At 51.5% G+C, this 14,555-nt stretch overlaps 1 protein-coding gene across 1 annotated transcript; it reads left to right on the forward strand.

The window, feature by feature from the left end:
* Positions 1-1,342: 1,342 nt before the first annotated feature.
* On the forward strand, positions 1,343-11,105 carry Slc11a1 (solute carrier family 11 member 1). Its single transcript, XM_051190460.1, has 15 exons — positions 1,343-1,424; positions 1,862-1,995; positions 2,860-2,982; positions 3,311-3,430; positions 5,081-5,187; positions 5,559-5,629; positions 5,937-6,004; positions 6,171-6,326; positions 6,908-7,066; positions 8,577-8,666; positions 8,762-8,881; positions 9,168-9,317; positions 9,660-9,733; positions 10,161-10,314; positions 10,416-11,105. Exons 1-15 carry the CDS (start codon positions 1,418-1,420, stop codon positions 10,527-10,529), a joined length of 1,647 nt encoding a protein of 548 aa, XP_051046417.1. The 5' UTR covers positions 1,343-1,417; the 3' UTR covers positions 10,530-11,105.
* Positions 11,106-14,555: the final 3,450 nt, after the last annotated feature.

The raw sequence follows: 14,555 nt of genomic DNA on the forward strand, positions 1-14,555 counted from the left end.
AGTTCTAATCCTTAGCACCCATATAAAAAGCCAGGCATGGCTGCAGACAGAGAGTAAAACACTTGATATCTTGATCTGGGCTCTGCATGAGTGTGCAACAGAGCACTGTCACACACATGTATATACCACACATATCTACACACCCACCATCCCCAAGGTTCTCTCTCTCATCTCCAAACACATACGCACGCATGCATGCATGCACACCACACACAAGGCAAGTGTGACATGTACCTATAATCTCAGGATGCAGAGGTAGGAGGATTGTGAGTTTGAGGCCAGCCTGAGCTACCTACACTCTGTCTTGAAAAACCAAAGGATGAAGCTGGTGTGTGCAAGGTTCATCTGGAACTTACTATTCTCCTATGTCGGCCTCTGGAGTCATGGGGGTTGAAGACATGTGCTACTACATTGAATACATTGAACTAATAGGTAAGCTTTTGACTTTTTTTTTTTAACCTAAGCCAATGTTCTACCACTAAACTGCTCCCCTATTACTACTACGGTTTTACTTTGCATTTTGAGACAAGGTTTCACTAATTTGTTGGGATATTACATTCAGTTTGCAGCCCAGCCAAGCTTTGAACTTTTCAGTCAGTGTAACTTCCTGAAGATTTACCCTCCTTATTATATGTAGTGACACTTTGTTTCTTTTACTGCCAAGCAGTGATTCACTCACCAGCTGATGGACAGCTGGGGTAATTCCAGCTTTTGGCTATTACAAACAATGTTGCTATAAACTTCATGCACAGGTTTTTGGACATATTGTGAATTTCTTTGGAGTAAATGCCCGGGAATTCATTCTGTGTTATGGATGCAGCATTCATCCATAGCAGGACCTGGGAAATATTTACCTCCGAGGTCCTTGAAGGCATACAGGACAGATGGACTCTCTGCCTCTCTCCCTCACATTAGGTCAACTCCTGGCCCTTGATCTTCAGACTGAGATAAAAGGCCTGACTGTATGAGTGTGTATGTATGAGCATTTATCATTTATGTGTGTGTGTGTGTGCGTGTTTGTGTGTGTGTGTAGTGGTGGGTGGGTGAGTGATGACCACGAGATGTGACCACTAATACTCAAAAGGCAGGAAATGCCTGCAATCAGAAATAATTTTGGAACAAGACCAGAAGTATTATGGAGCACAGGGTAGCCCGGAGAGGAACAAGGGTCAAAGCTGTGGGTTATCAGCCCCTTCCGCCACCACTGCCCACTTCTGCATTTGGTGTTTCGAAATACTGAATGTGTGAAATTGTGGGCATGCACTTGGTGATACAGAGATAGGAGTCTGGCCAGGATGGGAAGGATGCAGGTTCCCCCATTCTTACTCACTTGTGCCAGAACCCATAGAAGGGAACAGATTGAGAAGTTGCTGGGCAAGCTGACCACACACAGACTGTATCAGACACCTGCTGCCTCATGATTCGTGAGTGGTGACCTCTAGGGACTTGGTGTGATTGAGTTGGGGAGGGTGGACAAGGAGACCAAGACTGGGGGAGACTTAAGGCAGCAAGAAAGACTGCTGGTCTCTGGGGCTCTGGTCGGATAGACAGACCGGAGTCAGGCTCTTCTGTGGGTTAAAGTAGATGGAGGAGGCAGAGCATGGGGCCCAGCAGCTAAGCTGGGGGCCTTGGCTCGCCCTTCTCTGGGCCTCACATCTCACAAATCCCCTGACTCAGGAGATTTGGATTGGAGAAGTTCTGTGCTCACTGGGAGGGAAGTGATTCTCGAAACCTCTGCTTGACACAGGGATGGACTGGCCAGTCACAGGGGCTGGAGTAGTTAGTGGAGGAGGCAGGTAGCTGGAATCCCAGGCTCTTGAGAGAAGCGCACACCTACCTAGCATCCTGGGGTCCCTCACAGGTGACAAGAGCCTCCAGCGGCTGAACAGGCCTAGCTATGGCTCCATTTCCAACCTGCCTGGCACAGCACCTCCAAAAGTGCCTCCCCGGGAGACCTACTTGAGTGAGAAGATCCCCATCCCCAGCACAGAGCAGGTAGGCATGCTGGAAGTGTTCTGAGAGCATCCTGGCTCTACTGAGGACTTGTACCATCTTCTTTGACCCACAACAGTGGTTAAGTGGGTACCTTGGAGTTATTTGAAAAGTAGTCAAACGTTTCTCTAGAGGACCTCAGCTTTCCTGTGAGGGGAAGGAGAGCCTGGAGACTATGTTAGCACTGGAGGAAGGGACCACGCAGGGAAGTGCACAGGGGTAAAGAGAAGCATCAGGATGATTCTAGGATGCTGTCACACAGTCTTGCTATAATCTTTCTTCTTTTTGGGGGGTGGGGGTTTTGAGACAGGGTTTCTCTGTGGCTTTAGAGGCTGTCCTGGAACTGGGTGTGTCCATGCACGTGGAGGTCAGAGAACAATTTGTGGGTTCCAGGCTTGGGCTTTTATCCTGTGGGTACTGGATCTCACTCTCTAATGCCACCATCCAAGCAGATTCCTAGGCTGACTGGCCAGACACAAAAATAGGATTGAGTGACTAAGACCTCAAGTGGTCCCTAGAGAGAAGGGCCTGAGGTATGAGAAAGGCTGGGGAGGGAAGAGCTGGGACAGGGAGGTTTAACTACAACAGGGTCAGTCCCTCTCTTGGGACTTTGAGGTCTATTGACAAGCCTGCAAGAGGTCACATGCTAGCCTGCTGCAGAATGTGACCCATCCAAAAGGCAGAGCCACGGTGACTCAGCACCTCCCACGGGTTCCTCCCTGTTGGGGGCAGCACTAGGTGGGAGGTGGAGCACAGGGATGGCCAGCCTGGGCTGAAGATACCCGCTGGGTTCAGCCGAGGGGCTGGCCAAGGACAGCCAAAACCACCCCCATATCTAAGATGGCCTGATTCTGCTTACTCCCCCAGGGCACATTCAGCCTGAGGAAACTGTGGGCTTTCACAGGGCCTGGCTTCCTCATGAGCATCGCTTTCCTTGACCCAGGGAATATTGAGTCGGACCTTCAAGCTGGTGCTGTGGCTGGATTTAAAGTACTGAATCTGGGCCTCTACACTGGCTTTGTGGGGTTGGGCGGTATCTTGGCTAAGAGAATTAAGACCCCAATTCTCCATGGAAAATTGCATGGGTGGTTTGCCTGGGAACAGGGATTAAGTTCAAGCCAGAAGAGGGGGGTAAGGGGTTGTTGGTGGGAAGATAGGGGCTTAGGGAGTGGGGGTGGAGAGTCGGGGCCTGGGGGCTTAGGGAGTAAGGGGATGTTGGTGTTCCCCGGGAACCTTCAGAAAGAAGGCTATACTATGTGGCATAGTCTTTCCAGGCCACCCTTTGCTTTGGCTGAGGGTCCCTTCTACTCCCTTGCAGCTGCTCTGGGTGCTGCTATGGGCCACTGTGCTAGGCTTGCTCTGCCAGCGGCTGGCTGCCCGGCTAGGCGTGGTGACAGGCAAGGACTTGGGTGAAGTCTGCCATCTCTACTACCCTAAGGTGAGCCGGGAAGAGGCAGAGGTATCTATAGGTCTTAATCCCTGAACAGTTATTTATTGCTTCCATCACAAAATAAATACATCATCAGCTCTAGGCATCACAGATCCAGCTGGCTAACAGAAACACAGGTTCAATTCATAGCACATAAACGGAGAGCCACAGCAGCTCAGGGCTAGTCATTGCTGGGCTGGGGAACTTGGGCGTTGTTGATATCCACTCAAAACCACCAAAATTATACCATGAAATATTTCAAAGGGATTTTTGTTTTATTGGTTCACTTGTGTTCTGTATGTTTGTTTTTGTATTTTTGTGTGTGGTTTTTTTTTTTTTTTGCAAAATCAGAGATTAAACCCAGGAGCTCCTCATGCTAAGATGAGCAATCAACCATTGAACTAATCTCCAGCCCTTTTCTAATTTAACCCTTTCAGGAGCCAGAAGGGCTGGAAGTTGGGGGGGGAGGTGTCACTAAAGCTGATAACCCCTTCCCCCAGTCATAGGCGCCCCAAAGCCGTTTAGAAGCTTACAGCCCGGTTAAGTAACCATGAGAATACCTGCAGACTCCTAGTCTCACTGGCATCACCGCCAAAAATGCCACCAGGAGCAGGGGAACCCATTTCTCTTAGTATCTATTGGAATTAGTCTGTGTCTGCTGCTAAAGCAAAGTCCTTGAAGCCAGATCATTTATTTCTATTTATTTATTTAGAGGCAGAGTTTCACTGTGCAGCGCTGGCTAGCCTGGAACTCAGAAAGACCCACATGCCCCCGCCTCTAGATATAATACACCCATTTAACCCCATTACTCAGGAGGCAGAGGCAAGTAGCTCTCTGTGAGTTTGAGGCCGGCCTGGTCTACATAGTGAACTCCAGGACAGTCAAGGCTACTTAACGAGACCCTGTCTTTCTACCCCAGCCTACCCAAAAGAAGAAAGAAAACCGAGAAAAGATTAGGCTGGGTGTAACACAATGATGGAGTCCATGACTAGCATGTACATGGCCTGAGACTCTCCAGCACAGAAAAAGGGGGGGGGGAGAGAAAAAGACAAAAGGCCGATTAGCTCACATCTCTATATGTTCAAGGAACCAATTTCTGCTTGGCTTTATTTGGGGGGTGGGAACATGGAACTGGACCTACAATCCTCACCAGTGCAGACAAACACTACCACACTGAGCTGTGTCCCCCGCCATCTTCACTATTTCTTTGCGACAGGGTCTTACCAAGGCGCCCAGGCTATCCTTGAACTTACTCTTCCTCCTGCCTTAGCTTCTGGAGTGTCAGACCGCTGTCGCCAGGTCTGTCTTCTGCTCTAAAGGGTTCCCCCAAGTCTCAACATGAGACCAAGCTTCCAGCACATAAGCCCTCATGAGACACAAAGACGCCATAGCAAACTCCTTTAAGCATGTCATTTTCTTGTTTTTGTTTTCTGAGACAGGGTTTCTCTGTGTAGCTCTGGCTATCCTGAAACTCACTCTGTAGACCAGGCTGGCCTCAAATTTACAACACTCCACCTGCCTCTGCCCAGCTGGGATTAAAGGCGTGCACCACCACAGCCCATCTGTCTTTGGTCCCACAGCTCAGTGCAGAGCACCAAAAAGCATGTGAAGAGTAAACAGCTTGCCTCCTTTTAAGGAAGCAACATCTCCTCCCCATAGGTGCCCCGCACCGTCCTCTGGCTGACCATCGAGCTAGCCATTATGGGCTCAGACATGCAGGAAGTCATCGGCACGGCTATCTCCTTCAATCTGCTCTCAGCTGGACGGTATCATGCTAGGGAACCCACCTCAGTCCAAGGCTGGAGGGAGTCACTGTTTGCTCTCCAGGCCGACGACCTCTCTGGGTCTTCTGTATCACCCCATTCCTTACATGTAGGGCTGGAATGAATGTTTCTCAGCCTGTAAGGTGACATGTGTAAAGTCACACACATGTGAATCACATCCCACAGGTCAGGGCTCCCGGCCACACCCGGTCCCCCTACCCAGTTTTGCCCTTCCTGGGTGGCTACCCATGTTCAACACATCCCACACTCTGCTCACTCTAGCTGTCCAGGCCACTTGGGTTCCTGACTCTCCACTGAGGGTTGGAACTCCAGATCTGGGCCATGCTGGGCTGACCTGACCTATGTGGTTTCAGCATCCCCCTGTGGGGTGGCGTCCTGATCACCATCGTGGACACATTCTTCTTCCTCTTCCTGGATAACTATGGTGAGAGAAAGTCCCTCTTCTTAGGGGATGAGAGTGGATAGGGCTGCCCTCATGGAACCTTGGCTCCTCCCAGAGCTGTGGGTCCCCCTTACTCCCGCTGTGTGCCTTGAGCAAGGGCTTCCGGTTTCATCTTCTGTAACATGGGAAAGAACAGCCCAGACATCATAGGGCTGTGGTAAAGTTTCAATGAGAAAAATATGTTAAGCTCTTGGCCCAGTGCCTGGGACAAAGTTCCCAAAAACGGCCACTGAGTGTTTGTGACAGGGGTTTGGAGTTCGTTTTTTATACTCCTTTGCCATGCCCCTAGGATTGCGCAAGCTGGAAGCTTTCTTTGGACTTCTTATTACTATTATGGCTTTGACCTTCGGTTATGAGGTGGGAAATCAGAGTTATACCCTTTTCCTCAAGATCACTCGCTTCCCTTCCTTCTGGGTAGCCTGGGGGTCTATGGAAACAGCCCTTAGCCATGCTCCTTACCTGCCTTTGGGATGCCATGGAAGGGAGGGTGGTTTTAGTGGGCTGACCAAGTTCCTTTCCACAGTATGTGGTAGCACGTCCATCCCAAGGAGCGTTGCTTCAAGGCCTGTTCCTGCCGTCCTGCCCGGGCTGTGGTCAGCCCGAGCTGCTGCAGGCAGTGGGCATTGTGGGTGCCATCATCATGCCTCACAACATCTACCTGCACTCAGCCTTGGTCAAGGTGAGTGGAGGGGAGGGAGGAGCCAGGAGCCTGTTCCTGAGCCTGGACTCCTGCCTCTTGAGGGTCGTAGATAATGTTGGAGTCCTTCTCTGCTGTTCAGTCTGCCCGTAATAATGGGTCTGAGGTGTGCTGGGAGCCAGGGGAGGTGTGTAAGTCAGTCAAGGCCTTACCACCCCCAGAAACACCTGCATCTTAGTGTGGGGGAATCCAGACAAGGACAAAGTAAACAAAGGAATTGTGGATGAAGAAAGATGCTCACAAAGAAACAAACTAAAAGTCTGGTAGATAGACTGAAGGATGGAAGATGGCAATGTGAACAGGGAGAACAGCAAAGGCAAAGGTCCGGAGGCAAAAATGGACCAGACATTGAATGAATGGGGTGGAGGCACACGTCAGGCATAACCTGTCACTGCGGACCAGACCTCCGGCAAGGGCAAAGCTACAGGAAGCGGGCAGTTGATCAGGACTGAACCAGGCTACTACCTAGGGGACTCAGAGGGAACACAGGTATAAATGTGGGGGGGAGGACATCGGGGCCTCTCAGAGACTTTGGTCCTTCCCTCCACCTCTGACCTTACTAGTCCAGAGAGGTAGACAGAACCCGCCGGGTGGACATCCGAGAAGCCAACATGTACTTCCTGATTGAAGCCGCCATCGCTCTGTCTGTGTCCTTCATCATCAACCTCTTCGTCATGGCTGTTTTTGGTCAGGCCTTCTACCAGCAAACCAATGAGGAAGCGGTGAGCCAAACTGATCCTGTGTACCAGCTGTGTTTGTGTGCCCCGCCCCCATCTGCCCCTCAGCTTTGCCAGGGGTTTCAGGTCACAGGGCCACATCTCCCGGGGTCTCTGCCAGACTCTGGGCTCTAGGGTCCTCTTTCCTCATCATCTCAACTCCCAGAAGACAGGTGATCAATCACTTTGCCACAATGGCCGAGCTGTTGCTTTGGTATCCGGCACCACCTGAGAGCCACAGGGTGAAGTGTGCAAGGAGTCCCGGACCTTGCTCTTGTATATATCACATCCAGGGGAAATGTGAAGACACACGAAGCCAGCCACCCACCAATGGGTGCTCAGGGAGCTGGAACAGTGCAGGCAGGCAGCTGCAGGTGGGGGTATAGAGTGGCTGGGCCAGAGGGAGTGGGGCCCCCAAAAGGCCCTTAACTGCTGTGCTTCCTCTGGCTCTCCTCCTGGCTCTCTGGGATCTAGACTTGGGTCTGTCACCCTCTACGAGTAGTCCTCCATCATGGGACTGTCACAATTCTATAGTCAGTGCTGTGCATTTGCTAAAGGTTGAGTCCTCTGTGTGTGTGTGGGGGGGGGATGCATCGGGCAGGAAGCAGCTGGGATTCCCTAATCACTGCACTTGGAAGGCCTTGCTATAAGTCCTGAGTGTGTGAGGATGCACCACCCCGCCCCAGCTGTGGCACCCTACCACTCAGCAAGAGAGGAGAGGGCTCTATGGGGGACTTTAAAGCTTATTTTTTTTCTTGCTTTGTTTTTGTTTTTTTTTTTTGTTTGTTTGTTTGTTTGGTTGGTTGGTTGGTTTTGGTTTTTTGTTTGGTTGCTTTTGGTTTTGGAGACAGGGCTTTTCTGTGTGTTGCCCTGGCTTTTCTGTGTGTTGCCCTGGCTGTCCTGGAACTCACTCTGTGGACCAGGCTGGTCTTAAACTCAGAGACCCACCTGCCTCTTTAATCCAGAATGCTGAGATTAAAGGTGTGCCTATTTTCAAATTCAAGTGAGGACTGCAGGGTTCTTTGGGAAGAGGGGGGTGTGGGAATGTAAGTGGCAGAGTCAGGTCTTACTGATCCCAGAGACAGAAGCCCAGTTTCCATATGAAGCTGCATTTTAAATACTAATAGCAAATTCATAAGAGAAATAAAAACAAGCTGGGTGTGGTGGCCCACTTAAAACCAGCACTCTGAAGGCAGAGGCAGACAGATGTCTGTGAATTCAAAGCCAGCCTGGTCTACACTGGGAGTTTCAAGACACAGAGGGCTTCATAGAGATACTTAGTCTCAAAAAAAGGGAGAAAGGAGAAAAGAAAGGAAGGAAAGAAGAGAGGGAGGGAGAGGGAGGGAGGAAGGAAGAAATAAAGACAATAAAAAGAAAAGGAAAACCATTATTAGCAAAGTATGTCTAGCCAGATTTAGAGGGCCTCAGGTTTTAAATTGATCAGGGCCTGGGGTCCTGATTTTCCAAAAGTGAGTTTGTGTTTTCCCATCTGTCTCCTACTGCCTCCTGCCTACAGTTCAACATCTGTGCCAACAGCAGCCTCCACAACTATGCTAAGATCTTCCCTAGGGATAATCACACAGTGTCAGTGGATATTTACCAAGGAGTAAGTGCCACTCAGGCCAGATGTCTGGCCACGCCTTGTTGGGGTGGAGCCTCTGGTGGGCGGGGCCACTGTCTGATCACACCTTCTCCTTTCAGGGTGTGATCCTAGGCTGTCTCTTTGGCCCTGCTGCCCTCTACATCTGGGCAGTGGGTCTCCTGGCAGCTGGGCAGAGTTCTACTATGACTGGCACCTATGCAGGACAGTTCGTCATGGAGGTGGGCATTGAGGGCCCACTGGCCAAGGACAGCAGACACACTGCTGTAGGCTTGGACGCTGGGCTTTTCTGAGTTGCAGAGGGGCGAGATGACAGCCAGAATCCCCAAATTTGTTCCATATTCAGCAACCAGTTATGGGAATCCTCCCTTTCCCACGCATCCTCTCCCTCCCAACAAGGGTCAGAGCTGCCCCCATTCCCAAGATGGGCAAATGTAGGGGTGAGGTGGGAGGGAGTCTGAGACAACGGAGCTGCACAGCACCATCCGGGTGCTTGCTCTTACTCAGGGCTTCCTGAAGCTGCGGTGGTCACGCTTCGCACGTGTCCTCCTCACTCGCTCCTGCGCCATCCTGCCCACTGTGCTTGTGGCTGTCTTCCGAGACCTGAGGGACCTATCCAGCCTCAACGATCTACTCAATGTTCTGCAGAGTTTGCTGGTGAGACCGTGGTCATTAAGGAGCACAGAACCTCCCTCCCCCCTACCCCAGCTCTCTCTAGGTTCGGTCCTAAACCCTCAGAGGATTCTATAGACACCCTAAGGAGCAAGAGTCCCCACTGTTCCCATTCCACAGATGGGAAAGCTGATACATGAAGTTAATTGACTGGAGGCTGAGCTGACATTCAAAGTCCAACAGCCTGAGGCCAGAACCCTCCATACTTTCCCCTGCTTTAAAAGGGTCACCCATGAGAATACTGCCCAGAGCTCTTAGGGAACTTCCCCAGAGGCTCCTTGCTCCCATTCCCTGTCATACCAAGGCAGGGTCCCTCAACTTCCGCAGCTGCCCTTTGCTGTGCTGCCCATCTTGACTTTCACCAGCATGCCAGCCGTCATGCAGGAGTTTGCCAATGGCCTGTGAGTACTCCCCTCCCAAACCAGATCCCAGAGCTGCCCTCTGTGCTCACAGCCATGCAGAGGCAGGAACAATGGTGATCTCCACCATTCTGGGAAACCAAGGGCTCCCCTTACCCCTCCCAACCCCCCCCCCCAGACCTTAAAGGACTTGCCCAGTGTGTCACAGCTGCTAACTATGGGAATCAGGACTGGGGGGGGCTCTTTCTAGAACCTGGGTTAACCTTTATCACACCTCTTACCAGTGTGAAATTTGAAGGGCCTCCAGGTAGCCAATGGGGTCTGTCTGCTCTAGACTAGACAGGCCACAGAAGGAGGGTATCTTGCATCTCTGTCCCCAGCCGGAGGTCCTGGGGTAGCGGTAGGTAGGGAGATGGTCCAGTTGGTCCAGCTGCAGCCAGCCAGCCCTCAGCATCCTTTCATCCCACAGGTTGAGCAAAGTCATCACGTCCTGCATCATGGCACTCATCTGTGCCATCAACCTCTACTTTGTGGTCAGCTACCTGCCCAGCCTCCCGCACCCTGCCTACTTTGGCCTTGTAGCTGTGCTGGCTGTGGGCTACTTGGGCCTTATTGCCTATCTGGTATTGGAGCCAGCCAAGGGATAAGGGAGGGCAGGAGAGAGAGGTACATGGGACCTCTGCAGAACACTCGCCTCTCTCATTCATGGGCCTTCCTTTCCCAGGCCTGGACCTGTTGCATTGCCCACGGAGCCACCTTTCTGACCCACAGCTCCCACCAGCACTTCCTGTATGGGCTCCCTAAGGAGGAGCAGGAAGATGGGGAGAGCTCTGGGTGAGAGAAGCACACTGGTCCACTGGATCCAGCAAGCAAGGCAATGGGACACAGCAAGACAACTGGAGGTCACCACCCAGCTTACTGGATCACCCGTTTCCAGTTTAGACAAACGCTTTACCTCTTGTGTGCTAGGGACCACGCCCATCTAACCATCAATTTAAGACTTAAAAACACAGTACCTGGGGCAAAGAGATGGCTCAACTGTTAAGAACACTGGCTGCTCTTTCCAGCACCAACAGGGTGACTCTCAAGTGTCTGTAACTCCAGTTCCAGGGCATCCGATGCCCTCTTCTGGCTTCCTGTGCAGGTACAAAGTGCACAGACAAACACCCAGATACATAAAAATTACTTTAAAAACCAAAACAGTGGGCTGGAGACATGGCTCAGCAGTTAAGAGTACTGACTACTCTTCCAGAGGACCCGGGGTGGGGTTCAATTCCCAGCATCCACATGGCAGCTCACAACTGTCTCCAACTCCAGGATTCACCATCCTCACACAGACGAACATACAGACAAAACACCAATGCACACAAAATAAAAATAAAGAGATTGTTTTTAAAAATACACACACACAAAATAGTGTCTGGTGCTTGATTCCTAAAAGATTTCCAAAAACTACTCCGTGCGATCTTGTCATCCTCCTAGACTGAGGTAGTAGGGTTGCGGTTCCAGACTAGTCAGACCACCTCATATAAAACAAAACACCATTGTCTTACTTGGAAGATGGAGGCAGGAGGCTTAAGGAGTCATCTTGCTATCTAGTCCTAAGTCAACCTTGGCTTAGGACTAGATGACAACTAGTCCTACATGACTACATGACAACTCATGTAGCCTTGAGACAGCTACATGAGAGCCTGTCTCAAGAAGGGAGGAGAGGAGGAGGGAAGAAGAGGTAGGAAGAGGAGAGGAGGAGACACAGCAGCCTGACAAACTTGGGCGGGGGCGGGAGTACGACTGGAAGAAACACACACACACAAAGTCGGAGGACAGAACGGTAGCCCCCTCTGTTCTAAACGTCAAGTCCCGCACCTGCACGCCTCAAATGTCTGTCTCCTACTCTCTGTTGTTCCTGCAACCCATTTCCCGGGCAGTAAAACCAAGAAACGGCCCCTTCTCTTTCAGGAACCAGGCCATAAAGAACCCAAAAGTCTGTGCCTTCAAGGGCCAATTCATTTGCCATCTCCCCAAGGGACAGGGCTGACCCGACTCCCACGCTGTGCTATTAGGGTTCCCTGCACTCGTCTCTCAGCTCCCTCTAGGGGCAGAGAGTCTCCCAAGCGCCCCACAGCAGCCTAAGCCCTGCCGACCTTCGGGGGCAAGCGGAACTCAGGTGAGCAGGCGCGTCTCTCCTAGGGCTGCTACTTCCGCGCAGAGGTTGGGAGTCCCAGCGTGGGCAGGGAACCCCTCCTCCGCAGCGAGCCGCCAGGCACCCTTCGCCCTGTGCTGAGCTAGCACTTTGCAGACGCTCCCTAGGCAGTTTCTAGGCTCCCCTAAATCCCTCCTCCAGGCTCCTCCGGTTCCTCGTACCCTAACCTAGAACAGCCCAGAGCAGCACCGAGGAAAGGGTGCCCACTGACCCTTTTCCCAGTGTTGAGCCTGCGGGAGGTTCACTGTCATAAAGCAGCTCCCATTTCCCGGAACCCAGCTGGGTAGGCTGCCGACTGACGCTCCAGACGAGGCGCTTGTTTATGAAAAGAATTTCCTCTTTCTTAAAAGGGCAACAAGAGGAGTGGGGCCCGGAAGGAGCAACGAAGGGACAGGTCTGGCGCAACCCGGACAGCTGCCAGAGAGGGTGCTTGGGCAAGAGTGTCTCCTCGTTGGCTTGGTGCTTGCCCCTGGAGAAGATGGGACCCGAGAGAGTGAAGACGGGTAGGGGGCTACTGAAGAACGCATTCCCCCAAATTCCCCCTCTGTTTCTCCTAAGTGCCCCCCAACTTGCTGCACATTCTGGTAATTCACTTGAGATTAATTGGATTACTTTTTTTTTTTTTTTTTCCTGTTGGAGGCCCTGTGCTTCTTAGAAGTGGAAAAGAGGTAAAGTCCTGAACTAAAAAGGATGTCAGCTGTCAGGGAGCTCTCACAGGAAGGGGTGGGGGTGGGGCTAAATAAACAAGAACCGTGACAGGATGAGGCCAGACACCTGACCCAGTGAGTTCAGGGAGAGCCGCTGAGCACAGGATTGGGCTGTCAGTGAGTGTGTCTAGAGTGCATAGTTCTCAGATGCTGTGGAATGGAGCTGGGGGACCCAGAAAGAAGGGGAGGCTGAGCGTATGAAGAATTAATTAAGTGTAGGATTTAGAATGGACGCTGAGAAGGTAAATTTGGCTTAGATGACTGCACTTCCCAGCACCCCTGGCAGAGAATGGCATATAGCAGCTCACAACAGCCTGGAACTCCAGCTCCAGGGGACGTGGTACTCATCTAACCTCGATCCTAATACTCGCGGCATACACTATCACATACACAAATGCATTATGGCACACACCTTCCTATGATGACTCTGGAGGCAGAAGCAGAAGCAGGCAGATTCTACACATTCGAGGCAAGCAAGTAGCAAGTTCCAGGCCAGCAAAAGCTACATAGTGAGACTTTGTCTCAAAGTAATCAATAATTATAATAGTGAAAGTAAATCTTGGGGCCAGTGAGATGGCTCAGTAGGAGAACTCGGGTTCCAGCCTTGGTCTGGACATGTTTGGTCTGTATTGCTGCCCTCACACACAAAGAAATATTTAAAAACTTTTCCTTTTATTTTATTGTTTTGTGTTTTCAAGGCAGGGTTTCTCTTTGTAGCTTTGGCTGTCCTGGAACTTGCTCTGTAGACCAGGCTGGCCTCAAAACTCAGAGATCCTCCGCCTCCTGAGTGCTAGTATTAAAGGCGTGCACCATCACCCTGCTGATTTTTTTAAAAAGATGAGAGTCAGCATAGGGGCTACGGAGGTCCAGGGTCAGAGATGAGGTCAGATCAAGGTCAGCTGTTTCCAGCCAGAGGCCACTAGTTAGGGTAACCCCCATCTCCTTGGTAGACCCAGTGAATGCAGCCCCCAAACTCTGGTTGAATTTAAGGAAGGAGGCCTACGTTAGAGTCTCTCTAGAAGCTCCAGAGGCTGCCACCTGCCCCATTCTGCCAATGGGAGCAAATGGAAACCCGAGGTGCTGGATGGAGGGACCCTTGTGTCAGTTGCCCTCCAGGAGCTTGTTGAGTCCTCTTTGTCTTCCCCCCTAGCTAGCAGCCCACACTATTGTTTTTCCTGGGATGTAACCATTGAATTAACAATCCTAATAGATTGTGTGGGTAAAGCCCGCCTCCTCAACTGCTTGGAGGGAGAGTAAACAGCAGCTGAGATGGATCTACACTTCCCTTGAGGAGACAAAAAAATCTGCCTCCAGACTGGGAGTGCGGTTCTCACTCACAGTGTGGTACCAGAACGGGGAGAGAGCTGCAGAGCTTCCAGCAGAAGGTGAATCCATCTGGACTGGCTCTCCCTTGTTTGGGGGTAGCTCCTGAGGATTGATGTGAGCTTAGATGGTGAGTTTGTGAGTATTCAGGGTTAGGGTTAGGGAACGACAGGAATCGAAGGCAGTCAGCTGCCTGGCAAGTCGCAGGACAAAGGATCATTCAAGCTCGGGTCACAAATTTCCTTTTGGGGACAGCTGAGAGCTGAGGCACCCCCGGCGAGCCTGGCCGAGAAGAGCCTGGGTTTGTGCCTTCAGTTTTCCAAGCTATTTCCTTTTCTGCCAAAAATGTGAGAAGGCTATCGTTCTCCTGAGGAGTCCAGAAGACCCAGAGGGCAATTTAGGGCGCGCGACCCAGGGCGTCAACACACAGGAGGTGAAGACCTTGGGGTGTAAGGATGATGGTTATAAGGCTCCCCAAGAGCAGAAGCAGAAGTCAAGGATCAGCACCCCACATTTCCTGCTGGTTTGGGGTATTGAGCTGGTTCTCCTGCAGAGCGGCTAGAGCACCGCCAGCCACGCCCCCGGCTGACTTTCTGGTGGGTTGCGACGGGACGCGCCCGCCCCGCCCCAG

Source organism: Phodopus roborovskii, unplaced genomic scaffold (genome assembly GCF_943737965.1).
Source record: "Phodopus roborovskii unplaced genomic scaffold, PHOROB, whole genome shotgun sequence".
Taxonomy (NCBI): Eukaryota; Metazoa; Chordata; class Mammalia; order Rodentia; family Cricetidae; genus Phodopus; species Phodopus roborovskii.